The sequence below is a fragment of the Hemicordylus capensis genome, chromosome 9 (genome assembly GCF_027244095.1).
Source record: "Hemicordylus capensis ecotype Gifberg chromosome 9, rHemCap1.1.pri, whole genome shotgun sequence".
NCBI classification, from domain to species: domain Eukaryota; kingdom Metazoa; phylum Chordata; class Lepidosauria; order Squamata; family Cordylidae; genus Hemicordylus; species Hemicordylus capensis.
In genome coordinates this window covers 8,279,445-8,306,688 of record NC_069665.1, presented here as the reverse complement: position 1 = coordinate 8,306,688, position 27,244 = coordinate 8,279,445, and the positions used below count along the sequence as shown (strand labels likewise).

Here is a 27,244-nt window from a genome sequence, read left to right as displayed (position 1 = left end):
AGAATCTTCCAAGATGCTCCCTGGCAGCATCTCCAAGATAGGGCTGAGAGAGACTCCTGCCTGCAACCTTGGAGAAGCCGCTGCCAGTCTGTGAGGACCATACTGAGCTAGATAGACCAATGGTCTGACTCAGTATAAAGCAGCTTCCTATGTTCTTCTCTAATGGGTGTCCACTGCATCTGCATACCAGCTAGCTAAGTGGTGCTGGGGTATGCAGGTAGTTGGCCACTCGAGGTACCTACCGGGAATTAGGTGTATATTCCACCTCCCTCTTTTCCCCCAACCCCAGCTGCCACTGCTGATACCTCTGAGATGGAAACTTTCCACCCCGCTTGACTAATAAGCAAAAGGTTGCCGGTTCAAATCCCTGCTGGTATGTTTCCCAGGCTGTGGTAAACACCTATATCGGGCAGCAGCAATAGAGGAAGATTTATTTTATTTTATTTTATTTTATTTTATTTTATTTATTCGATTTCTATACCACCCTTCCAAAAATGGCTCAGGGTGGTTTACACAGAAAAATAACAAACAAATAAGATGAGTCCCTGTCCCCAAAGGGCTCACCATCTAAAAAGAAACATAAGACAGACACCAGCAGCAGTCACTGGAGGTACTGTGCTGGAGGTGGATAGGGCCAGTTACTCTCCCCCTGCTAAATAAAAAGAATCACCATGTTAAAAGATGCCTCTTTGCCAAGTTAGCAAGACGCTGGAAGGCATCATCTCATACTGCGTGGGGGATGTCAATGGTCAACCCCTCCTGTATTCTACCAAAAAGAAAACCACAGGGCTCTGTGGGCGCCAGGAGTTGAAATCGACTTGACGGCACACTTTACCTTTAGGAGCAGAGACTTGCAAAAGCAGATGATCTTGGTTTTAGGGAGACTGCATCACGGCAGATTTCCCTGAAGAAACTAAAGGCCCTGACTGTAAACCTCGCTGGTTCAGTCCTGCGCAGCAGGAACGCTCTGCAAAAACCTTCCTGTTTTCTAGCTTCGCTGAAGCTGACTTCCTCTGTGCTCAGCACTAAGTCAATAATTTCTAGCACACACAGCCCCTGGGAAGCCAAAGTACATTTCAGCTCTCGCTTAAGTGTGTCTGCAAGAAAACAAGCGCTCCTCTGCCAGGAGAGGGTGGCCCAGCAGAAATCTTGTCATGGTTGGAAGCCCGGGTGGGCTAGGATTTTATGGATGGGACCCGTTACACTTGGATTTCTATATTTAAGTGAAAGGGAAGTGCTAAATTCTCCTGGGTGAGATTTGCCTGGGGAAGGAGGAGGGAAGTGTGGGATGCAGTGCTGGAAAAACGGAAAACGGAGTTGGGGGCAAAAAAAAAGAGAGAGAGAGAGAGAGAGAGAGGTTGGAATCCGTCCAGCCATTTGCTTCCTTAGGGGAGGATCTCGTGACTTCACAAGGAATGGTGCAAACCCCCAGGCGGCCGTGTTCTTTCCATCTCTGTGCATTTCGAGTCCCATCCTGTTGCACTGAGATCATGGTTGAGCTTTTGCTGATGTCATTCAGTCCTCTAGGGACTTGGGCACTTGCCTTTGCCTGAACTGGCAGAAAGGGGTTTAGAAGTAAGCAAGGGAGGGAAGAGCACGCAAGGCTTCAACCTGGGCCAACACCATTCAGAAGTCCCACCTCTCTGACGGTGTATCCAGTCCTTCCACAATGCCAAAGGGTTGTGTTTACTTACCTATTGATTTATTTTGTGTTTTTTTTAAAAAATGGTGTACCTTTTAGGCATTGAGGCTGGTGCCAAGTGGTTGTTTTGTAATCGCACAGTAAGCTGAACACCTATATCGTCTTGCTAAGTGGCGAGGAAACCGCATTGGCTTCCATTTGTTTGTTTTCGAGGCCTTTGTATCCTGCCTTTTAGTAGAACTTTCAAGGCAACGAAGATGGAAATGCAGCAATATGATAACAGCCCAGGCAGCAGGTTAAAATTACCAAACAGAGCAGTAACTACATTACACAGAGAGTTAAAACGGCAGGAAAGGCTGCTCTGAAACAGCAGCGGCATCACTAACAGCAGGTCTACTCCTCCTTGAAACCAGGAGAACCCCAAGGAAGGTTTCTGATTATCTTAAATCAGGGATAGGTCATTCACCTCCCTCCCTTCCTTCCATTGCACACACCCCCCCCCCCCAATCTTTTTAAAAAAGTTACTGGGGTTTTTGTCTCTCCTTCCTGCAAACAATCCGGGTAGCTCCCAACACTCTGAAAATGATGAAAACAACAACAATAATACATGTTATTTGTTAGCCGCCCCATAATAAATTGTTCTCTGGGTGGCTTACTACACAATGTTAAAACACAAGATAAAAACACACAACACATTAAATCATAACAGACCAAGAAAGTGGGGGGGGGGAGAAAATACAATACAAAACAATTTAAGACATTTTTAAAAATCAGTTAAAATCAGATCAAAATTTTGAAATTTAAAAAGCTTGAGTGAACAAAAAGGTCTTCACTCGGTGTCTAAAAGAACCAAGTGATGGAGCCTGGTGAGCCTCACTGGGGAGGCCATTCCATAAAGGAGGTGCAACCACCGAAAGGCCCTCTCCGGGGTAGCCACTCGTCTCCCTTGTTTGGCAGGGGCACTCGGAGGAGGGCCTCTGAAGATATTAAGGTCCAGGTTGGGACATGTGGGGCAAGGTGCTCTCTCAAGTAACCTGGCCGCAAGCCATTTAGGGCTTTAAAGGTTAATACTAGCAATTTGAATTGAGCCCGGAAATGTACTGGAAGCATATCACAATAATGCATGGCAGTCAACTACATACAAGACTGGAGTATAAAAACAGAAGTGCATACTTTAGAAGAGGGGTTCTCAACAAATGTTGCCATAAGCCAATTTTCAGGTTGGTATCCACTGGCAAGAGAATATCTCCTCCTATAAGGCCATATTTTTGCAAAACCCTTAAGTAGAGAGAGTGTCTTTACAGCCGTAACAGAATTAGAAATTTTTTGAACATCATTTTTTAGCCTTCTAGTAGATGTGCTCTTGCCAATGGGTATATATATTATTACCTTGAAAATCTGTTTCTGCCTACAGTCATTGGAAAAATGGTAACATTAACCCCTGTTAATTTAGCAAAGAGGCATCTTTTAACGTGGTGATTCTCTTTGTTTAGCAGGGGGAGAGTAACTGGCCCTATCCATCCCCAGCACAGTACCCCTCCAGTGGCTGTTGCTGGTGTCTATCTTGTGTTTCATTTTAGATTGTGAGCCCTTTGGGGGCAGGGAGCCATCTTATTTATTTGTTTTTTCTCTGTGTAAACCGCCCTGAGCCATTTTTGGAAGGGCGGTACAGAAATAAAATCAAATAAATAAATAATCATTCTTAATTCCGTTACTCTTGGAATTGCCCTCTTGTTCTTCAGATGGCACCCAGATAAAGACCTCCCTAGCAGGACAATGGCCTTGGGGAGGTTCTTATGGGGAGAAGTGGTCTTTTAGATACTCTGATCCCAAACATTAATGGTAATCTCCTTTTGGGAAATGACCTGTGTTTCATTGTGTATTCTATAGCAGGGATTCTCAACTTTGGGCCCCCAGATGTTATTGGACTTCAGTTCCCATAATCCCCAACCAAAGGCCACTGGGGCTAGGGATTATGGGAGTTGAAGTCCAATAACATCCGGGACCCAACGTTGAGAATCCCTGCTCTATAGCATTTATAGTACTGTATACATAATAAACAATTATGAAGATGGGAAATCAGGAGGAGTGGGATGGTAAGATCTACCTTGCTCACCAGTGTTCCCTCTAACAGGGACTCCCAGGTGCTGTTGACTACAACTCCCAGAATCCCCAGCTATAATGGCGTTTGCTTGGAGATTCTGGGAGTTGTAGTCAACAACATCTGGGAATCCCTGTTAGAGGGAACACTGCTTGCCACCTGGTGGGGCAGTTCAAAAGACCTCCTTTCCAAGTTTACCGCTTGATCCGTGGCCATACAAACTTGCCCATTGTGAGTACAAAGCGGTGGTTGCATCTCAAGTGCTTCCCCTAAGGAAGAGAGACTTGCGTCCCGGAGCAAATCCACGATCCCGGAGTTCAAGTCCCTAGAGTGCTGTTGTATATAGTTTCCCTCCACTGTTCTTCAGTGTTCCAGAAACCCTCCGTAAAGATAACAGTGCATCACGCAAGTATATTTAAACCCCTCTGGTCCTGAGAGCTAGTGCAGAGAGAGAATGAGAGAGAAAAAGAGACATTGATCTTCACTTGGACTCTTCCACAGTGGGAGGAGAGAGAGAGAGAGAGAGGTTAACCTGACGCTCTGTTTCAAACGATACCATTCAGGCGTCTACACCAACCTTTCCAGGTCTTTCTTCGTAGCAGACAATTTCTTCTTCTCCCCTTCTCCCCCTCCTGTTTTGAACAGCAGCACTGGAGAGTTTTTAATTTCTTGAAGAAAAATCTTTAAAAGGCTTTGCAGTGGGCTTGGCAAAGGCCTTCCTTTTCAAAAAGAAAGAAAGACAAAAAAATTGCAAAGAAGATTTTGGCAGCTGCTTGAAGACCGTCTGGCCTCTTTTGCCTAGTGCTAGCAAGTAGCGATTCTTCCCAAGCAGCTCTCTGTCAGATTAAAAAGATCAGCGCTGGAGCTGGCATCCCAAATGGATACTGAGGTGCGGGGGAATACTATTGAGGTGGGGAGTGCTGAGCACCTTGGCTGGCCAGCAAGATAAAGATTCCTCTTTATCTGACGGATGCTTAAATAGCATTGGAACCGGCTTGGGTCTCTTAACCTCCCTCGGACTGCGCCAGTCGGGAAGAAATTCACAAGCTGCAAGTCTGGAAGCCTTTGCTTTTATTCAGTACTTTCTGGAAATTCTAAAGAGAGGTGGAAAGGAAGGAGGCAGACAGAGTTATGAAATGAAATAGATTTGTTGGGTGGAAATGGTGGTTGGTGGTTGCAAGGTTATGTTTCTCTTTCTGCCTTTATTCTAAAGCAGGAGTTTTTTTTGTCACAAACCTTCAGCTCAGGTTCCCCATAGAGTGTCTGTCTGTCTGTCTGCAGAATGGGGAGGAAGGAGGGCTTCAAGTACCCCTAGGGGTACTAGGACCCCCTATTGGAAACCCCTGTTCTAAAGGATTTTTTTTTTTTGCCATGTATTGTTAGAAGAATTGGTTATGGGTGCAATAACTGGTTATGGGTGCAATAAGAGCCAGCGTGGTGTAGTGGTTAGAGTGCTGGACTAGGACCGGGGAGACCCGAGTTCAAATCCCCATTCAGCCATGAGACTTGCTGGGTGACTCTGGGCCAGTCACTTCTCTCTCAGCCTAACCTACTTCACAGGGTTGTTGTGAAAGAGAAACTCAAGTATGTAGTACACCGCTCTGGGCTCCTTGGAGGAAGAGCGGGATATAAATGTAATAATAATAATAATAATAATTAATAGCACCCATGGCTGGAGGGACCTTTAATGAGTAACTACTGTATTGTGGCAAGCCACCTAATGGCGTAGTGGTGAAATGACTTGATTAGCAAGCCAGAGGTTGCTGGTTCGAATCCCCGCTGGTCTGTTTCCCAGACTATGAGAAACGCCTATATCGGGCAGCAGCGATATGGGAAGATGCTGAAAGGCGTCATCTCATACTGCAAGGGAGGAGGCAATGGTCAACCCCTCCTGTATTCTACCAAAGGAAACCACGGGGCTCTGTGGTCTCCAGGAGTCGACACTGACTCGATGGCGCAACTTCACCTTTACTGTATTGTGGCACCCGCTTTTGTGGTCCAGAGCTGGCTTTTGTCGGATGCAGCTGACAGAATGGGGTGCATCCCTTGGAAGCATTGGCCACAAGAAATCTGTGGTCTTTTGAGGCTCTACAAGAGTCCTTGTTGTGTTTGCTGCCCAAAACTAAGATGTTTCTTTTTCTGGAATAAATTGGATGTGATACTTGCAATTGATATTTGTATATAGGTATCCCAAAATGAGCACCCCTAGTCCCCAAGGGCAGGGAGGAGGGGAGATCCTAGATGCCTGTTTAGAAGAATTGCGGGGTGGGTATGAAAATGGATGGTTAATAGCAGAATGCATTAAAGGGCAGAGGAGGAGGAAGGCAGGTAGGGCTCTGCACCCAGGGAACCTGATGATAAAAATGCAGGGAAAGAAATTGGCACACCCTGCTATACATACTACTAGTTATTTACTGTTATATTTGCCTTTGGGTGGGCTTTCATTCTTTCTGTTTTTCTTCTGGATAAGTATTTCTGATTAAACATCAGAGTATGCACAAACACCACAAAAGCTTCCTACTGTCTCCATGCTTTGTGGCTTTTAAAAATAATGTTTCATCTTTTGATGATGGATAAAATAATCAATGAGTAGCAATCATCATGGCTGCGGCGGCCTCCAAAATGGTCAACACGCCGAGGGGGAAAGGCCGAAAACCAGCTGATTGCTGAAGAAAGGGAAGCCAGCGGGTGGGGGGGAGGGGAAACCTCCGTGGACCCCCACCGCCTCAGACAACTCCCCCAGAGGAGGTACATTTTTAAAAAAACAAAACAAAACTCATGAACCCCCGGGAGGGTTCGGTCCGGGGTTGGGCCGAACAGGGGGTGGTTCAGTTTGACCCCGATCACTCGAACCGGACCAGTTCAATGTCGAACACATTCGACGTCAAACCTGTTTGCACATCCCTAGTAGGAAGTGAGTGAAGCGATGACAGGTTACTACTACAAATATTTTCTACTACAAATATTTATATACCGCTCTTTGACCAACCTTCCCAAAGTGGTTTACATAGAAAAAGAAATAATACATAAATAAGATGGCTCCCTGTCCCCAAACGGCCCACAATCTAAAATGGAACATGAGGCAGATACCAGCAAAAGCCACTGGAGGGATGCTGTGCTGGGGATGGATAGGGCTAGTTGCTCTCCCTCTGCTAAATATAAGAGGCTCACCACTTTAAAAGGTGTCTCTTTGCTCAGTTAGCAGGTTAGTGTTCCCATGAACAAGGGTTTGGGGTCAGCATCCACATCCGAGGATGTCTCACTATGGAGTGGGTAGCCTCCATTGATCCCTCTAACAGGGATTCCCAGATGTGGTTGACTACAACTTCCATCATCCCCAGCCAAAGGCCACTACAGCTAGGGATGCTGGGAGTTGGAGTCAGCAACATCTGGGAAGCCCTGTTAGGGGGAACTGGTAGCCTCTGTCCTCAGGGTATGAAAAGAGACGACTTTCCCACATCCACCCACTATCCTTTCCAAATGCACTCCTAAAATCAAAGGCAGTATTTGGTCGATGTGCGGATGCGAAGGTCTTGTTCTTCTGTTTTGCTCTGTCTTCAGGTCTTCAGCACAATGACTGAATCTCTGCTCTCTGGCTCCTCTGTATTTGCACATCATTTTCATTCAGAGGCAAACTCTAATTAAATCAGCCGTTGGCAGCGTTTTCCAGCTTCGTTGTTTTTCGAAGTGCCAGAACTGTAAAAGCTAAAACCTGTGCGCAGACTGCCCATGACATCTCTTCCTGTGTTGCTTTCTGCTTCCTTTGGAATGGGGGAAATGGCTTCACTTCTTGATTACGATTATTGCTGTTATTGTTAAGTGTAAAGCAAGATGCTTCCTGAGGAAGGAGGGTTTGATGAGCAAATAAACACAGAGCAGGCATTGAGTGTTCTGGAAAGCAAGGAGCTGCATTATCCCCTGCTAACTGGGCAAAGAGGCAACTTTTACCGTGGTGATTCTCTTTATTTAGCAGGGGGAGAGTAACTGGCCCCATCCACCCCCAGCACAGTACTTCTAGTGACTGTTGCTGGTGTGTGTCTTATGTTTCTTTTTAGAATGTGAGCCCTTTGGGGACAGGGAGCCATCTTATTTGTTTGTTATTTCTCTTTGTAAACCGCCCTGAGCCATTTTTGGAAGGGCGGTATAGAAATCAAATTATTATTATTTTTATTATTATTATTATTATTATTAATTATCCAGTGGAAAACCGATCACGTTGTACCATAAGTTGAACAAGATGAACACTTTATTGCCCTCTGCTCTAAATGATAAAACAAAAATAGCAACGATTTTAGAAAGAGAAGCATAGGTCACTTTTTTGCATAAAGACACTTGGAGATCACTCTTCTCCTTCTCCTTCTATAAAGGTAAAGTGTGCTGTCGAGTCGGTGTCGACTCGTGGCAACCACAGAGCCCTGTGATTGCCTTTGGTAGAATACAGGAGAGATTTTCCATTGCCGTCTCCTGCACAGTATGAGATGATGCCTTTCAGCATCTTCCTATAAGTCAGAGCATCAAGCTCAAGCCTGCTACATATTTAAGTAGCATCCTAATTCCAAAGTTTAGATGAGCTCTAACACTTGCCCGTGTAAATGCGCTCCCAACAGCTGCGCTCCACAAGAGATTCCGGGTATACCATATGCATCAAAATGATGCCCTTGTGGATCTGGTAATGTTGAAACAACTGCTCATGTTCTTCTGTATTGTGATTATTACAGAGACATAAGATGCCAACTAATTGCCCCACTTTTGATTAATTTTCCTGGTCGAGGAGATGATTTTTATTTAAACTATTTACTCACCAATCCTAATTCAGACATTATTTATATTGTGCCAAATATTGTTATATAATATGCCAAATGCGTATAAATGTAGTCTGATTTTATATTATTATTATTTTCTTATTTGTTTTATATTGTCGTATTGCTGGTCTACGACCGAAAGAAAGTTTTACTTACTTACTTACACCTTCCTATATCGCTGCTGCCCGATATAGGGAAACAGACTAGCAGGGATTCAAACCAGCAACCTCTCGCTCAATAGGCAAGTCATTTCCCCACTGCGTCGTTAGGCGGCTTCCTTCTTCTATACTGCACTGCTTTTCAACAAAAAGTTCACAACGCTGTTTACACGGAAAAAGAATAATAAGGAGAAGATGGTTCCCTGTCCCCAAAGGGCTCACCCTCAGTGACAGGGACATCTAAAATACCTTTTTCAAAATGGTTTTTTAAATTATATTTATATCTTGCTCTTCCATGGGAGTGGTCTGCCACCCAGGTTTCCAGTTAGACCCACATCTGCCCAGCTTTGATAATCTTGCAGTATCATGTGCGCCTAGACTGTTCATATTAAGATTCTTCCACAATTGTAGACTTAGACTTACTTGATTCAAGACTTGATTCGAGACTGATTCGAGACTTAGACTTGCTTAATTCTAGACTGTTCATATTAAGATTCTTCCACAATTGTAGACTTAGACTTACTTGATTCAAGACTTGATTCGAGACTGATTCGAGACTTAGACTTGCTTAATTCTAGACTGTTCATATTAAGATTCTTCCAAAATTCTCCAGCATCTGCTAATCAGGGTATGTATGCTGCCTCAGAATATGGGTATGCATTTAGCTATCATTGCTAATAGCCATGGTAGCTGATGATGATGATAAATGCCCCTGCTAACTAAGCAAAGAGGCACCTTTTCAAAGTGGTGGTTCTATTTAGCAGGGGGAGAGCAACTGGCCATATCCATCCCCAGCACAGCATCCCTCCAGTGGCTGTTGCTGGTGTCTATCTTGTGCTTGTTTTTTAGACTGTGAGCCCTTTGGTTGGAAAGGACCATTTTATCCTTCTTATTCTTTTCTGTGTAAGCCACTCTGAGCACTTTTTGTTGAAAAGCAATATATAAGAAGTAAGAGTTTACTGATGGCAGGCATTCTTTGCTGAGAAGCTCAATGAAAAGTGTTGTGCCAAACTGTTGAGGAGATGTATATTTACTCAGCAGCAGCTTGCGTTCTTGGGCCAGTATGATTTTGGCGGACCAGCTGGGGTGCTTAGGAGGGGTATCAGAAAAGGGCAATTGCCTTCCCACTCTACATTCAAAGTGGGGAAATAGCTGGGGTCTTAGATTGTTTCTTTCCAGCCCCATGGGTCACTGGGGACCTTTGGCAGGAGTAAGTCCCATAGAAACCACTGGGATTTACTCTCTGGTCCGTGTGTATGGGATTGCATCCTTAGAGTTCATTGGGTGGTTGTTCACCAGGTGGAAACAGACATGTATTTTACTTGTGATGCTCTGTGCACTTAACTTGAATTATTTGCTCTTTAACTTATAATATCTCATATATGGGTATACCTTGAACTTTAGGTAAAGGTAAAGTGTGCTGTGAAGTCAGTGTCGACTTAACTTTAGGTAAAGGTAAAGTGTGCTGTGAAGTCAGTGGTGACCACAGAGCCCTGTGGTTTTCTTTGGTAGAATACAGGAATAATAATTTTATTATTATTTTTATTTTGTTAGCCACCCTTAAACCTTGCAGATGTTGTTTTCTTGTGGAGCTAGACACAGAAAGGATCAAATGCAGAGGGTCTCTGGCCCCTTTATAGTGTGCACCTGTGAACACTTACACCTTTGTTTCTAAATTATTCTCTAGAAAAAGATCTACAAGTACAAGAAAGTGCTGAGTCACCCAAGCCGCCTGGAGGTGGTTCTGAAGGAAATTCGGACCTTGGTGGATATGGCACTAACCTCCCCACTGCAGGATGAATCCATTCATCAAGCACCGCTGGAGATCGTTTCCAAGTTGCTCTCAGAGGTAAAGTCCTTGGTGCCTTTTTGTCGCTGTTTCCATTTAAAAATAATATCCACAAAGCTCCAGGTACTTTAGTATCCAAGGCCAGTTACAGTCTTTACAGAGAGCATTGCCCTAAGTTTTGATAAAAACCAGCATTCCCAGATTGTTGGTCATCAAACCTTGTGAATAGACTGAGCAGGCAGGAAACCAGCTTTGCACCATTTTACTGTTTTCAGAAATGAGCAGAGGTTCAGGGTGGTGGTGGTAAGCACAGCAAAGTGCCAAATTGGGCAAAGAACGAGAAACGATTTGGAAATCAGACCATAAGCAGCTATAGAAAGATATGGCATGCTTATTTTTAAATGTAGTGCCATGCCTTCTCTTTAGAAGCTCCAAAAAGGCTTACAAAACTAGTAAATCTATCGTCTATTGAGGAAAAGTGTCACAACAATATCTCTAATTGTATAGGGCATCATCCAGCCCATGTTAAGCATATGTAAGTTCTATTTTAAAAGGCAGTAACTACTAGAAACCTGAGTAAGTATGTGTGTTTTCTGCCAGTTCCTGGAAGCTTGTAGTGTTGGTTTATAGGGGGGGTGTCTCGAGGGCATCTGGTTCCAAAGACTCGGAACCACCACAAGAAAGTCCTTGCCATATCCCTTTACCACACTCACACCAGGCCCAGCTGTCAAGAAAGCCAACTTTCATGAGCAGTAGGGTCATAGCCAGAGAGAGAGAGAGAGAGAGAGTCCATAGCCAACTGTCCCTAGTTTAGCAGAGACAGTCCCTATTTTCTGGAATCTGTCCCTGATAAATCCCTGTCCCTGCCTTTTGGGATGCTAAGCCTAGTCAAAGAGTTCAGGTTTCTGGTTGAGGCTGCTGGTGATCCTTAATGCTGCCGCAAATCCAATAAATTAGCCCTCAGGAAAATGGTCCTCAGGAAGAACCTGGCAGCAGAAAGTTCTTCACGTGTTCAGTGTAGAGATGTGCACGGAACCAGATTTCCTGGTTCGATTCAGATATGAGCCCCTCAAGCCAGCTTGTGAGTTGGGTCTGCAAACTGGGGGGTTTCTCAACTCGAATCAAGGGAGCATGGGTATACAATCCCTTCAATCAAGGGAGCATCGGTATACAAAAGAAACAGAACTGAGCCATGTGCAGGGTTTCTACCAGCAGAGAATGATCTTCAGGTCAAAACCTTAGAACTCTGTGCAGTGCAAAATGATGGATCCTGGGAAATGAGGGGAATAGACTACCTTTAAGGTTTGCTTAAGGCTGCTGGAAATATCTGAATGTGGGAACTAGAAGATGGGGATCTAGATGGACTTTTGATCCTACCCAGATAAAAGCCTCAGACAGGTTTTATCATTGATTTCTACTTTGTTTTAACCTTTCAGAATATCAACCTAACCACTCAAGAGCACGAAAACATTATTGTGGTAAGCATGAAAACACAGTCTTTTGGCCAGTATTCTAAAGGTCTATATATAAGCTTTGCTGTGTTTGTTCCTTCACGGTTCTTTTTCTTTATCGCTAGTTCATTTTTCCATAAGGTGGACTGATAAGAGAAAACCTCCGTTTAAATGATTGCTTTCCCACTGGTATCTCTTCAGATAGTTCTTACTGTGTGAAATCTGATCACTAAACACTAATTTACCACTCAGTTGAGCATTTGCAGCACCTAGGAGAGTATAGTTTGAATCATTTTTTTAGACAGTTTTGACTTTTCCTTATTTATGAAGTAGTATACAATACCTGGATTTGTTATGTAATGGGTACCTTTATTCATTACCTGTGTCAAGCTGCCCTATATCTCCTGGTTGTACTGCTTACATTTGACACAATTTCCTTTTTACCCTGGGAAGGCATTTCTTCACAATATTCCCAGACAGAGTGTCTCCTATGCCCAGAAGCTATGACAGTTTTCAGTGGCAGAGTGTGGGGCAATACAAGAAGCTGAATAAAGCCTTCCCTTTCCCCCCACTGTTTTTCTACTTCACCTCCTTTCTTATATTGTATCTTTCTTCTCTCCCTTGGCCATCCCTGGCACAAAACCACCACCCTACTATCCAGCCTGTGTGTCTTTACACATGAAAAACAGGTTTAGAAAGAGCAGTTGAAAGCCCAGAAATTTCCAAAAGCAAGAGCTGGTAGTTGCTGGGCAGAAAAGAGCCATTAAATGAATGCCCATGTTTGATTGGTAGCTAACTCATTGTGTATGATAGAGAGTCATTAATCCATTTTTAGCAAACTGTAAGGGTTGGCGTAGCACGTTTGTAATGAGATTTAATTTTAACCATGTTATTTTTTACGTGCACATTTTATTGACATCTTTTCAAACAAATCTGATTTAATTTTTTTTTAAGTATGTTAAAAAAAATTTTAAGTATTCCTTTTTAAAGCATCAATTTTTATCCACCCTGGGGTTTTTTGTTTTTTTGTACTCTCTCGCACATCTGCACTACATATTCTCAGAGTTTCTGTCAATAAATGGGGAATGGCTGTTTCATGAAGATCTGGGCTTCCTACCAAAAATACAATTTCGGAGATACCTGGCAGGAGTTGGGAGCAGGGAGGGTAGAAGGTGCCCAGTCAGCTAAGCAGGTTAAGATTTGCTCCTCCAAGATCTGCCCGCTCGGGGGACCAGCTCCACATTTTATCACTTTCCAGCCAAAGTTATATGAGCACAGGATTTCTCCCTGAACAAACCTTTCTCTGGATGAAATACATAGGGGACATTACAGAAAACAGTGGATAAAACTGCATCATGTCCATTTGTGGGCATACATTTTTGCCCCCAAATATGGAGTCCTCACTGTATGTGTCTTAGCATACCTACCTTCCAGATAGGCCGAGAGGGAAGTTTGAAAGCAGAGGGTAAGTGTCCTGATCTCAGCCCTGGCTAGTGATTCAGTGTGTGACCTCTAAGAGGTGGGACTAGCAGTAGGCCCATAAGAACAGCCCTGCTGGATCAGGCCCAAGGAGGCCCATCTAGTCCAGCATCCTGTTTCACACAGTAGCCCACCAGATGCCGCTGGAAGCCTACAGGCAGGAGTTGAAGGCATGCCCTCTCTCCTGCTGTTGCTTCCCTGCAACTGGTACTCAGAGGCATCCTACCTTTGAGGCTGGAGGTGGCCTAGAGCCCTCACACTAGTAGCCACTGATAGACCTCTCCTCCGGGGTCTCCTCCGGAGGCCATGATAGGCAAAAGCCTGAGAGTGCTCCAGAGATTGAACCCCTCTGACCAGTAGAGCCTGAAGTGAATCCCTTAAAGTGAATCCCCCTCAAGTGAATCCCTTAAAACCCAAGCTCCCACAAAAGCCAGTTCCTTCTCCTCCATCACCTTCCCTGGTAAATTTAACCCAGTATTGGCTTAAGTAAAATTAACCCAAGAATTTTTATTCTCAAATACTTACAGATCCCTCCAATAATAAAGTCTATGGCTGTGTGTATGTTGCAATTCTGTAAGAGCAAAGAAAAGCTACACAATGTGGTACTAGCCACAGAGCTTCCTGAGAATTTCAGTTCTCAGATACAAATACAGTGCTGAGAAAAGGTTTGTGAACCCCTTAGGATGGTCTGTATGTTAGCACAATTTTTATGCTAAACATGATTAGATCCTTAGCTAAACCCTGATAAGAGAGAAAGCCAGCCCTATTGAATGGAGAGGAGAGCTAGTCATGTGGTAGCAAGCATGACTTGTCCCCTTAACTAAGCAGGGTTTGCTCTGGTTGCATTTGGATGGGAGACTAGAAGTATGAGCCCTGGAAGATATTGCCCTCAGGGGATGGAGACGCTCTGGGAAGAGCATCTAGGTTCCAAGTTCCCTCCCTGGCAGCATCTCCAAGAGAGGGCTGAGAGAGATTCCTGCCTGCAACCTTGGAGAAGCCACTGCCAGTCTGTGTAGTAGACAATACTGAGCTAGATGGACCTATGGTCTGACTCAGTATATAGCAGCTTCCTATGTTCCTAAATTGCATGTCAGGTGATAGGTGAGGCAAGATTAGCTGGAGAGAAGTGTCGGACTCCAGGCCAAAGGACTGCCTCTTTAAGACTGCCACTATCCTGTGGCAAAGGATCCCCATCTATTCTGGACTACAACTCCCATAATCCCCAGCCAAAAGCCGTTGCTGCTAGGGATTATAGGAACTGTAGTCAAGAATAGATGGAGATCCATTACCTATTACAGGGGACACTGGGCTTGGACAGTAAAGGTTTTTCTCAAGGAGTTAAATGTTAATTCTGCAAGATAACATTGGGAAATACTGCCCTACTTAAGAAATCTGTGCTGTTGAGAAAAGTGAGCAGTGTGCATGGTTTCCATGTTCAATTGGACGTCACAACGATCGGTTCTGCTCTTAACGGTTCAGTCCTTTGCATGTTTACCCAGGAGTCAGTCCCATTGTGTGCAATGAGATTTATTATCCCCAGGTAAGCATACGTAGGATTGCAGCCTTAATGTCATAATGGCTGTCTTATGACCAGTTATTCTGGCTGTCTTATGACCTTCTGGCTGTCTTATGACCAGTTATTCCCAGCAAGTTAAAACAGATCATAAATAGAGATTTAGGTGTTCGCATTGCTTAGGGAATTTGTGTTTGTTCCACCAGGCGTCTTCTAGGCAACCTGTCTTTCATCAGTTGTTGTCATTTGACCCAATACATTAGTACTGATTTATGAGCCCTGTCTTTAAATGAAGTAAGACTGCTGGAGTGCAGCCCGGGAGACATAATAAATTTCCCAAAATTAGATTTTGGATGGCCTCCATAAAGGGAGATAACAGACTTTGGCCCAAAGATGTTCATGGTTGAAGGAAGGAGAGAGTCAAGTTGTATGTGGAAGTTCTTTTTCTTCCTAGGAAGTCTCCTTGAGGGCTTTTAAAGTCCAAATTACCTCAGATTGCACCTTCTTCTGCACGATGCCCACCGCACGTTAAGGTCATCTGAGGACGTCCGTCTCCAGCTACCACCAGTGCATTTGGTGGCAACTCAGAGGCGGGCCTTCTCTGTAGCTGCTCCTGGGCTGTGGAATGTGCTCCCTGCAGAAATCCGTAATCTGAATTCATTATTGGCCTTCAGGAGAGCCCTCAAGACCTCTCTGTTTGGCCTGGTCTTCCAGGGTTTCCAAAATGTTGTAAATGGTTTTAATGTATTAACTTGGTTTTTCAGGGTTTTTAAATTGTTCTGATTGTTTAATTTTTGTCTTATGATGTTTTAATTGTTAATTGTTGTTGTATGCTCTTTTATAGTGTTTTTTAAAACTGTTAATTGATTTTAATAGTTTTGTTTTAATTGTAAACTGCCCTGCGCCATTTTGGAAGGGCGGTATAAACATTGAATGAATGAATGAATGAATGTGGAATAAAAACATCGTTAATACAGAGGTTCTCAACCATGAGTTCCCCGCTACAACATTTGTGGCTGGGGATGATGGGAGCTGTACTCCAACAACAGCTGGGGATCCAGGGTTGAGAACCCCTGCCTCAATAACCAACAGAAGATAGGAGCTTCGAGATTAGCTCCACCAGTCAACCCACCATTTCCCTCTGCTATCTCTGGGCCCCTTTGCTAGGTTACACCACACCACTATCAACCCTGCTGCCTGCTTCCTTCCAGACTATCCTTATTAAAGATGGCAGCTCGTGTGGCCCCATATAAAGAGCAAGAACACTGGCCCAAGCATAAGGATTAGCTTGAGTATCAGGACTGAGATTGAGAGCTGAGAGTCTTGGGGTAGCAAGCAGGACTTGACCCTTTTGCTAAGCAGGGTCTGCCCAGGTTGCATAGGAATGGGAGACTTGATGTGTGAGCACTGTCAGATATTCCCCCACTTAGGGGATGGAGCAACTCTGGGAAGAGCATCTAGGTTCCCAGTTCCCTCCCTGGCAACACCTCCAAGGTAGGGCTGAGAGAGATTCCTGCCTGCAGCCCTGGAGAAGCCGCTGCCAGTCTGTGTAGACAGTACTGAGCTAGATAGACCAATGGTCTGACTCGGTATATGGCAGCTTCCTATGTTCCTATGGGTCCCAGAGCTGCTCAGACCCAGCAATCCGTGGATTGCTGAATTGCAGTGTTGCTCTGTGCCCAGACATATCTCGGATCTAAGTAATCTGTTCCTGCTTAATTAATTATATGAGAGGGTAAGCCAGTACCTCCTCTCCATGAGGCCGATATATTAAAAAAAATCCTAATGATGCCAGCAATTTATCAGAGGTGAAAATCACCTCCCCGTCTTTCTAATTTGATTTCAGCCGCTGGCGATTTCCAGGAGATTTGCTGGGTAATCTAATCTAGGTTGTTGCTTCACCTGACCGTATCATGGCTGGGCAAATCTTCCAGCAGATGTGACACAGCAGTAAAGCTTAGCTGTCACCGGGAGCGAATTGCACTTAACGGAGCCCTTCCATCCACTCCAGCAGGGTGGTCGCCATGGCAATCCATTTCCAAAGCAACAGTTGCATTTCCTTTCCATCCCAAATGGATTAATTTGTGCTTCCAGTCTCTCACTAGCATCAATAAAAGTAGACTGTGCGGGGAGGGGGAGCGTATGTGTGTGTCTGTTGACTGTTGTCCTCTTTGGAGTTCAGGAGCTGAAGCTCTCGATATTCACGCAGCCATGACATGAGGCAGTCTGTGGAGAGAAGGAAGGATTTTGCATGCCAGGTGGTGGTCCTTTTTGAAAAATCTATGATGCTATGTAGCGCGCACTCAAAACTGATTATACAAGTCTGGGCAGCAGCGATCTAGGAAGATGCTGAAAGGCATAGTCTCACACTGTGCAGGAGATGGCAATGGGAAACCCCTCCTGTATTCTACCAAAGACAACCACAGGGCTCTGTGGTCGTCAGGAGTTGATACCGACCCGACGGCACACTTTATTTTAACAAGTCAAATATATATCCAGAATGTACAGATGAACCTGTATCTGTTTTCCAATAGCTAAGGACTTGCCAGTTTCTTGAGGAAGTATAATGAGGTGGGCATAATTATGGACTGCTTATAAGAACAGCCCTGCAGGATCAGGCCCATGGCCCATCTAGTCCAACATCCTGCTTCACACAGTGGCTCACCAGATGCCACTGGGAAGCCCACAGGCAGAAGAAGAAGGCATGCCCTCTCTCCTGTGGCCACTTATATGGGGTATCCGAGCTGAAACTTTGAGAAAGAAGGGGTGTGTGTGTTTGTGTTTTGATGGTTGAAAGGTCCTGTTCAAAAAGGTAGCAGAGCTGGGAAACCCCTTGGAGAACGTGGAAAGGTGTTGACAGTGTGAGAAAGCCAAGTGCGCTACATGGGCCAATAGTCTGACTTGGCCGGACCATTCACATGTTTGTCATTAGGGCAGCAGAAGCCTCCTACCTTGATCTGGAAGCTGGACCTGCTCCCGGTTTTCAGTCGTGTGTTCGATAAAGACAAAGATCAGATGCGGGAAAGTTGATTGCCAGTCGCACATTGGGTGGCCTAGTGATACGGAAAGGATTGCCCAAATTATTGAAAAGCAAAGAGGCTTGTTTTGAGAGGACACGCTTTCAGAAAGGCAGGAAAGTTCAGATGCTTTCTGCAGACAAGGTCTGGGGTGGGTTTTGTTACATCCCTGAGCTCTGAGTTGTCTTTGCTAGTACACTGAGGGAAATAAGTATTTGATCCCCTGCTGATTTTGTCCGTTTGCCCTCTGACACAGAAATGACCAGGCTAGAATTGGAATGGTAGGTTTATTGTAGCTGTGAGAGACAGAACAACAACAAACAAACCCTCAAAAGCCCAGTGCCCAAAAGTCAGCGATGGATTTGCATTGTAGTGAGGGAAATAAGTATTCGATCCCCTATCAACCAGCAAGATTTCAGGCTCCCAGGTGTTTTTTCACTATATGCAGGTCAGGAGCTGAGATGAGGAACACCCTCTGTAAGGGAGTGCTCCTAATCCCAGCTTGTTATAGTACCTGTATAAAAGACACCTGTCCATAGAAGCAAGCAATCACTCAGCTTCCAAACTCACCACCATGCCCAAGACCAAAGAGCTGTCGAAGAATGTCAGGGACAAGGTTGTAGACCTGCACAAGGCTGGACTGGGCTACAAGACTATCGCCAAGCAGCTTGGTGAGAAGGTGACTACAGTTGGCACGATAACTCGCAAATGGAAGGAACACAAAATAACTGTCAATCTCCCTCGGTCTGGGGCTCCATGCAAGATCTCACCTCGTGGAGTTGCAATGATCATGAGAACGGTGACAAAGCAGCCCAGAACTACACGGGGGGGACTTGTCAATGATCTCAGGGCAGCTGGAACCATAGTCACCAAGAAAACAATTGGTAACACACTACGCCGTGAAGGACTGAAATCTTGCAGTGCCCACAAGGTCCCCCTGCTCAAGGCAGCACATGTACAGGCCCGTCTGCAGTTTGCCAATGCACATCTGAATGATCCAGAGGAGAACTGGGTGAAAATGTTGTGGTCAGATGAGACCAAAATCGAGCTCTTTGGCATCAACTCAACTCGCCGTGTGTGGAGGAGGAGGAATGCTGCCTATGAGCCCAAGAACACCATCCCCACCGTCAAACATGGAGGTGGACACATTATGCTTTGGGGGTGTTTTTCTGCTAAGGGGACAGGACACCTTCACCGCATCAAAGGGACGATGGACGGGACCATGTACCGTCAGATCTTGGGTGAGCACCTCCTTCCCTCAGCCAGGGCATTGAGAATGGGTCGTGGATGGGTATTCCAGCATGACAATGACCCAAAACACACAGCCAAGGCAACAAAGGAGTGGCTCAAGAAGAAGCACATGAAGGTCCTGGAGTGGCCCAGCCAGTCTCCAGACCTTAATCCCATAGAAAATCTGTGGAGGGAGCTGAAGGTTCGGGTTGCCCAACATCAGCCTCGAAACCTTTCTGACTTGGAGAGGATCTGCAAAGAGGAGTGGGACAACATCCCTCCTGGGTTGTGTGCAAACCTGGTGGCCAACTACAAAAAACGTCTGACCTCTGGGATTGGCAGCAAGGGTTTTGCCACCAAGTACTAAGACATCTTTTGTGAAGGGATCGAATACTTATTTCCCTCACTACAATGCAAATCCATCGCTAACTTTTGGGCACTGGGCTTTTGAGGGTTTGTTTGTTGTTGTTCTGTCTCTCACAGCTACAATAAACCTACCATTCCAATTCTAGCCTGGTCATTTCTGTGTCAGGGGGCAAACGGACAAAATCAGCAGGGGATCAAATACTTATTTCCCTCACTGTAAGTCTCCTGAGTCACTCGTCCACAGACATCTTTCGTTGCCTGGCTGCCCACTTTGAGTGCTATATTTGCAAGAAAGTGGGATATAAGAATAAACAAACAAAATGCCTGCATTTGTAAAGTATTTATTTGCTTTATTTATTTGTTACATGTGTATTGCACCTTTCCTCCAAGGAGCCTAGAGCGATGCACATGGTTATCTTTTTCCTCAAGCCTGTGAGGTAGGTTACACTGAGAGATAAGTGACTGGCCCAGGGTCATGTAGTGAGTGGCTAAATGTGGATTTGAACTCAGGTCTTCCCAGTCCTAGTCCAACACTCTAAACACTATGGAAAGGAAAGGTTGTGCCATCGAGTCGGTGTTGACTCCTGGCGACCACAAAGCCCTGTGGTTTTCTTGGTAGGAGGGGATTTTATTGATTATTTGATTGATTGATTGATTGAATTTTTATATCGCCCCTCCCAATTTGGCCTAGGGCCATTTACAAACAAAACAAAAACAGTTAAAATCAGTCAACAAGAAAAACAAAAATCTTAAAATACCATAAAACAATCAAAAACCCTAAAAAAACCCAGTACATTTAAAAAACAACAACACACACACAAAAAAAACACCCTACAACAATTTAAAAACCCTGGAAGGCCAGGCCAAACAGATAAGTCTTAAGGGCTCTCCTGAAGGTCAGTAAAGAGTTCAAATTACGGATTTCTACAAATTACGGATTATCCTTGCCTCCTCCCGCACGCTATGAGAGGATGGCTTTCAGCACCTTCCTATATCACTGCTGCCCGATATAGGAGTAGTAAGTAATAATTTATTACGGTCAATGACCAGTCAGCATACACAGCAAAATATAAACCAGCATAAAACAGAACAAAATCAAAACAGTAAAACTTAGATAACAAAACATCAGGTTATACAAAAATCTCAGTTACAACTACTCAATTGTTCCCGTCTCAGTTTACAGGCTGCTGCAACCCGATATAGGAGTTTCCCATTTCCTGGGAAACAGACCAGCAGGGATTTGAACCCACAGCCTCCTGCTCTCTAGGCAGGTTGCTTCCCCGCTGTGCCATATACCACACTGTAAATGAGAAAGGGGCGGAGGGGGTGGGTGGGTGGGAGGAAGAGTGCTTTTCAGTTTACAACAACTTTCTCTTAATGTTCACTTAAACATAACTCTTACGTGCCGTCTTGGTGTTTGTATGCTATGTGAAAATTCGCTATCTTCTTGCTGATAGGGGAGAAAGTATGTGACTCACAAAGTAGCTTCCTTTGAATCAGCAGTGCCGAAGATTAGAAATGGATTTGCTGCTGCACAAAATGTGTTTGAGTGTTACAGGGATCATCTTTTGAGTAGTTCCAAGGGCTGGTCTGAAGGCACAGGACTGTTGTAGCCAAGCTGTTCTTGGCCTGTCCAGTGCCTGGAGGGGAGGCCACCTGGGAACCCTATGGGTGACATCTCATAAGAGTGGCTGAAGTTGTAGCAACTCAATGCTGCCTTGCCTCATGCTCTGGATGGGGGCCAGCCCCCTTTCAAAACCGACTCTTCCAAGCTCTGGAAGTGACACAGTGGACAGAGAGTAGAGAAGGTCTCCAGCAGCCTCTGCTTCTCTCTCTCCTCATGTTTCTTATATTATTTGGGATGTGAGCAGAGAAGCTCCTTGGAAAGCTTGGAAGGGTCAGATCAGTCCTGAAGAGCTGCCCTGATGGTGAGAGCAAGGAGCATTTTGTCACCCAGTGATCTGCCACCGGAGGGGGGATGGCCTCACCATGCCACATTAAAGGGCCGTCCTTTTCGAGAAAGCAAGCCAATAACAAGTGGAAAAAATGACGTCTAAGGGATCAGCCCGTAATCTGATTTGAATTCCTAGTTTGTTTTTGTTTTCATTTGTAAATGTAGGTTCCATCTTTTAATTTGTATCATCGCCAGCTATTGTACTGGAAGATCTAACATTTGTTTCCCTGTATTTGCTGTGACCCATGGTCAGAAGCAAATAAATGAGGCCCAACTGATCTTGGTGTAACTTGTGATTGGAAAGTTAAAAAGCAAGCAAACCTGATTACATGTATTGTTCTTTTTTAAATTGAAAAGAAGGGAACACACAATGAATGCATAGCTAAATATATCATGGAACTATGCAGTAATGTGAAAAAGAGAGATTCATATTGGTGGAAATGATTGGCCACAGGTAGTTTTATCAGTTTTGATACATGCTTATTGACTTTTTGTTAAGGATAATTACATTTTGATGTGACCTGGAGAGATTTCATTCTGTTTTTAGTTGTTGTTGTTGTATTTTTTCCATATATCTAGAAAGAGAGAGAGAGATGGTTTCCCATTTTCTCTCGTGTGTGTGTGTGTGTGTGTGTGTGTGTTGTGTGTGTGTGTGAGAGAGAGAGAGAGAGAGAGAATCTCAATCTCTCTCAAATAGAGAGAGATTGAGATTCTCCTTATGCAGGCAAATATCAATCAATTAATCTCTTTCCTCCCCCCATCCCCCTTATTCTTTTTAGGCAATTGCACCTTTGCTGGAAAACAACCATCCACCTCCTGACTTGTGTGAATTTTTCTGCAAGGTATTTCTGAATATTCATCCCCCATAACATTAGAAAATGCTCATTTCAGGTATTCCAAGATACCCAGGGTTTGTTGATGCATATGGGGCAGGATATTCCCTATGCAGGTAGCCTCTGCATACTTTTTGAAACTCCTGCACGTGTGCTGGTGCAAAGGAGTCATTAATCCTGGCCGACATGTTGTAGAGTTTACAATGCAAAGTCATTTGCAAGTCCATATCCACAAAAGTGGCTACTAGGCCACCATTGGTGGCCGTATGAGTGATGGCCTTTGCCCGTCATGGTGAGAGACCCCCTTCTCTTTCACTGCTGCTGCAAATCTCAAACATCTCACTGGCTGACATCCTGATGAATGGTGCAAAAAGATTGCCTCGTTGCGCTAAAAACCAGGGATCCTTGGAATTTCACTATCAGCGCTCTTGAACAAAAGTTCCTTTTAAAATAAAAGGCGTTACGCTGCAGGGCGCAAGCGTGTTTGAGGAAGTGCAACACTGGTCAGGAGGGCACGCTCCAGATTTGGCGCACAACAGCTTTACGCTAGCACCGTGTCCCTCTGCGAGCACTTTGTTAGGACCTCAGCCACAATATTAAGCCTTTCCCAGCACCGGTTGTGGAGTGACTCTCTTTCACTCTGGAAGCAATGGGGGGTTTCAGAAGCAGTGAGATAGACTTGAGTTGCTCCTGGCTTTCCTCAAGAAAAATTGTGAAAAGTGACAGGCTAAGCACTCTGGATCTGGATGAAGGCCTTGCACAGGTGAGGTTTGCATTTGGAGAATCAAGCCGAGGGGTCCCCGGCACGCAACAGCCATCTCTTTTAGTCTAGCCCTTCCTATTTCTATATCGGTGCATGTTTTATCACCCCAAACCATGTAAATTCCTTTGACGCATATGTTTTGCTTTTTCTAATTAAATGGTGCCTGTGTTAATTCACTGTCAGAGGTCATGCTTTCCCCACATTTTAAAATATTTTCTGGTTTCTCAACACAGCACTGCAGAGAACGCCCTCGGTCCATGGTCGTCATAGAAGTGTTCACTCCGGTTGTGCAAAGAATTCTCAAACATAACATGGTGAGTTGCATTGAGTAGGGCAGGTTTAGGAGCAAGCTCTTGAGGAGGTTCTCCGTAAAACAAGCATTGTACCTTGCCTACTGTGTCATTTTCATATTTCTAGGAAGAAGCATGGAGGAATGGGATACTCTTTAAGTCCTTTATTCCTCTCCCACTAATAATAATCATAATTAATTAATTAGTCAATTACTTTATTTGTTAGCCACCCCATAACAATTGCTCTCTAGGTGGCTCACAAAGTTAAACAATAAGATAATTGAATAAAACATACCATTAAAACAAAACAAAAGATTACAATAAAACGCTGATTTATTTATTTTTTACTCTTTTGTAAAGACCTAGGTGAAAGGTCTTTACCCCAGTGTCTAAAAGAACAAAGTGATAATGCTAGCCTTCTCACTAGGGAGGCTGTTCCATCTAAGAGAATGTCTTCTTCGCTCTGAGCCCCATCACCAATTGAAATCATCCAGAGACATTTGTCTGCAGTTGCCACCAGCTTTTCTGGTGGCTACACAGGGACGGGCCACCCTGAGACTCTGGAATGCGATCCCAGCTGAGATAAAAAGCCTCCATCTCTAAAGACACATTTATTCACCCAAGCTTTTTAATTAGACTTTTTAAAATAAATTCTATCCAGTTTAAAAAAGAACTTTAAAAAAACTGCTGCCCAGTTAATCAGGACACCTTTTCAGCTGATTAAAACCGATTAACTGGTTCAGTGTTGCAGCCCTGCTTCCTAAATTCAGCGGTGAGATGGAATCACTCCCTTGCTATGCTCTACAGCAAATTCCTTGATTTATCGGTGGCTCTTTTCCTTTTCCTTTTTCCCTTTCAGTTTTCCAAGTTGCACATAAAAACCAATTTTGCCATGTTTTTGAGGCCATAGCAGCGTGGCAGTTGTCATGCCGTCAGTGGCAAACTGTTTGCAAATTGCAATTTCACACGTGGCTGCAGGAATCTCAAGTGTGTGTTTGTTAAGAGTCTGGTGTTCTGCCCGATTTAATTCACGTTTCATCTACGTCTGTCTCCTAGAACATGGAAATCAATTTGGGGGCTTTTTAAAAAAACAAAAACGCCTGTGAGTCAAGGAGAAAAACCCAACTGCTTGAATGTCCCAATTGGTTAACAGCAGTTCAAGTTCAGAAATGGCAGTTGGCAATGGCTTTGGGGGGAATTATTCTTTAGTTCTCGGAAGCAAGGTAACGAGGAGCTAGATCTCATCTTCACTGTCTCCCTGTCTTTTTCTTCCACGGGCTCAGTATTGCCAGGGCCATCGAAGTCTTTGCTCCATCTTTTTAGCTATGATGGAATTGGACCATGGCCATATGTGAGGTCATAGGAACGTTTGTTATTCTAACGGCACTATAAGTGGGAGGATAAATCAGTCAAAACATCTGAATTCCATTTATGATCTCATGCACTTCTGTTTGCAGTCGAACCAGGAGGCTTATAGACGAGCATTGTGAGTTAACAGACGGAGGCATTTCATCGAGAAGCAGGAGTAAATTGGCTCGCCAGAATAGCGTGGCGAATCAAATCTTCACAGGCAGCAAGCTTCCCACAAACACCTGTAGAAGTAACTAAAGCCACCTAAAAGCGCAGCGGGGAAGCAACCTGCCTAGAGAGCAGGAGGCCGTTGGTTCGAATCCCTGCTGGTGTGTTTCCTAGACAATGGGAAACTCCTATATTGGGCAGCAGCAATATAGGAAGGTGCTGAAAGTCATCATCTCATATTGCGTTGGATAAGGCAATGGTAAACCCCTCCTGTATTGTACCAAAGACAACCACAGGGCTCTGTGTTTGTCAGGAGTCGACAATGACTCAACGGCACAATTTTTCCCTTCTTCTTTTTTTAAACTAAAAACCTGATTGGTAATTATCAGCCTTTGACTCACCCAAACCTGAGTCCTATGGGAGTAGGGTGACACATAAATCTAACTAACTAACTAACTAACTAAATAAATAAATAAATAAATAAATAAATAAATAAGACAGCCTACAATCCTTTAAAAAAAAATTACTTACATACAAAAATGAATGCAAATTACAAAAAGGTGTTACTATCCAATGTAGAGTTACTATACTATATGACTTGGACCTTGAGATCGTCTTTGGAGGCCCTGTTCTGAGTGCCTCTGGCAAATTAGTTGTGTGTGTGTGTGAATGAATAGCTTTATTGCGATCATAGATCAGACATAAACACAACAAATTATACAACATTCAGATAAGAAATCTGTCATACAATACATCAACAAAGCAAATGTTTTATGGTGAGATCTAAAGGGTAGAAATTATTTGTTGGCCACACAAGCAGTCGCACAACAGCGGCCGCACAACATTTAGCAACCTTGTGTGTGATAGAAGATTTCTTGTCTGCAAGAAGAAGTGTGACATAAAATTCATCACTTTGGCCCGGGTAATGTAATAGCAAGGGGTTGCAGCGGGGTGGCTACTAGGGAGAGGGTCTTTTCGGTGGTGGCACCCCATTTATGGAATAGCTTTCCCAGTGAGGCTCACCTGATGCCATCACTTTATTCTTTTAGACACCAGGTAAAGAACTTCCTGTTCGCTCAAGTTCTTTAAAAACATTTTTTAAAAGAATGAACATGTTTTGTCTTACATTTTCTATTGTAATTAGTTTGTTTTGTGTTATGTGCTTCGATTGGGTGCTTTCACTGCTGTGTTTTTGTGAGCTGCCCAGAGAACAATTTGTTATGGGGCAGCTAACAAATAACAATAAATATCCAGAAGCAGATTCTTAACTCCCCAATAAGCACGCTTAGCAAATACTATGCATATACATAGGAACATGCACACAGGGCAAAGCCTTCTCCGTTATTGCCCCCAAACTTTGAAATGCTCTCCCAGGGGGCACCCACTCCTCAGTCTCCATCACAATGTTTAGAAAGCAAGTGAAATCTTTGCTCCCCCCACCCCCGGGCTTTTATATGAGTGTTGTTTTTGTTGTTGCTGCTCTGTATTTTATGGTCCGGTTGTGTATGTTTGTAAAACTTTTAATTAGATTTATATTTGCATATTTAATACTTTTATTGTATAATTGTTTTATATTGTCTTAAATTTTTAGAAACCGCCTTGAGATTGTTTAATGAAAGGCAGTATAAACATTTAACAAATAAATACATAAATAAACAAACATGCTGGATCAGGCCAAGGTCCCTCCAGTCCAACATCCGGCCTCATGGGAAGCCCACAGATGGGGGAAAGAGAACAACATCTCCTCCCATTGGAGTTCCTTAGCACTTGGTGTTCCGGGGCATGCCTCCTCTGATGCTGATGGGAAAATACAGCTACTAAAGCTAGTAGCCACTAATAGCCCAACCTTCCGTGAATTTGTTGAATTCCTTAAAAAACAAAAAACAAAAAAACCACCCTCTAGATTGGGGATCATCACCCCATCCAGTGGCAGTGAATTCCATAGTTTTATCTACATGTTGTGTAAAGAAGTACTTCCTTTTGTCTGTCCTGAATCATTTAGCTTCAGTGGATGACCCCAAGAGAGGGAGAAAAACCAACCTTCCTTCCTTCCTTCCTTTTTCTTTCTTTCTCTCTCTTTCCTCCCCCCCAATTTATCCATTATCCATGCCATGTATAATTCTATGCACACCTATCATGTCCCGTCCCCCCCGCTTACCCACCTTTTTTCTGAACTAAAAGGGTCCAGCCGTTATAGCCTTTGCTCACAGGGGAGTCGCTCCAACCCCCTGATCATTTTGATTACCCTTTTCAACATCATTTCTAGCTCTGCAATATCCTTCTTAAGACCAGAACTGAGCAGAGTATTCCCCGATGCGGTAGCACCATGGATTTGTAT

General features: G+C 44.1%; 1 protein-coding gene across 3 annotated transcripts in view; it reads left to right on the top strand.

The window, feature by feature from the left end:
* Positions 1 to 27,244, top strand: part of CMIP (c-Maf inducing protein) — a 181,251-nt gene that overhangs the window by 119,649 nt on the left and 34,358 nt on the right. For all 3 annotated transcript variants that reach the window (XM_053271156.1, XM_053271157.1, XM_053271158.1), the window contains 4 exons: positions 10,391 to 10,552; positions 11,929 to 11,970; positions 22,282 to 22,344; positions 23,332 to 23,412. In XM_053271156.1, coding sequence (XP_053127131.1) covers positions 10,391 to 10,552; positions 11,929 to 11,970; positions 22,282 to 22,344; positions 23,332 to 23,412 — 348 coding nt within the window. The remainder of the gene's footprint in view (positions 1 to 10,390; positions 10,553 to 11,928; positions 11,971 to 22,281; positions 22,345 to 23,331; positions 23,413 to 27,244) is intronic.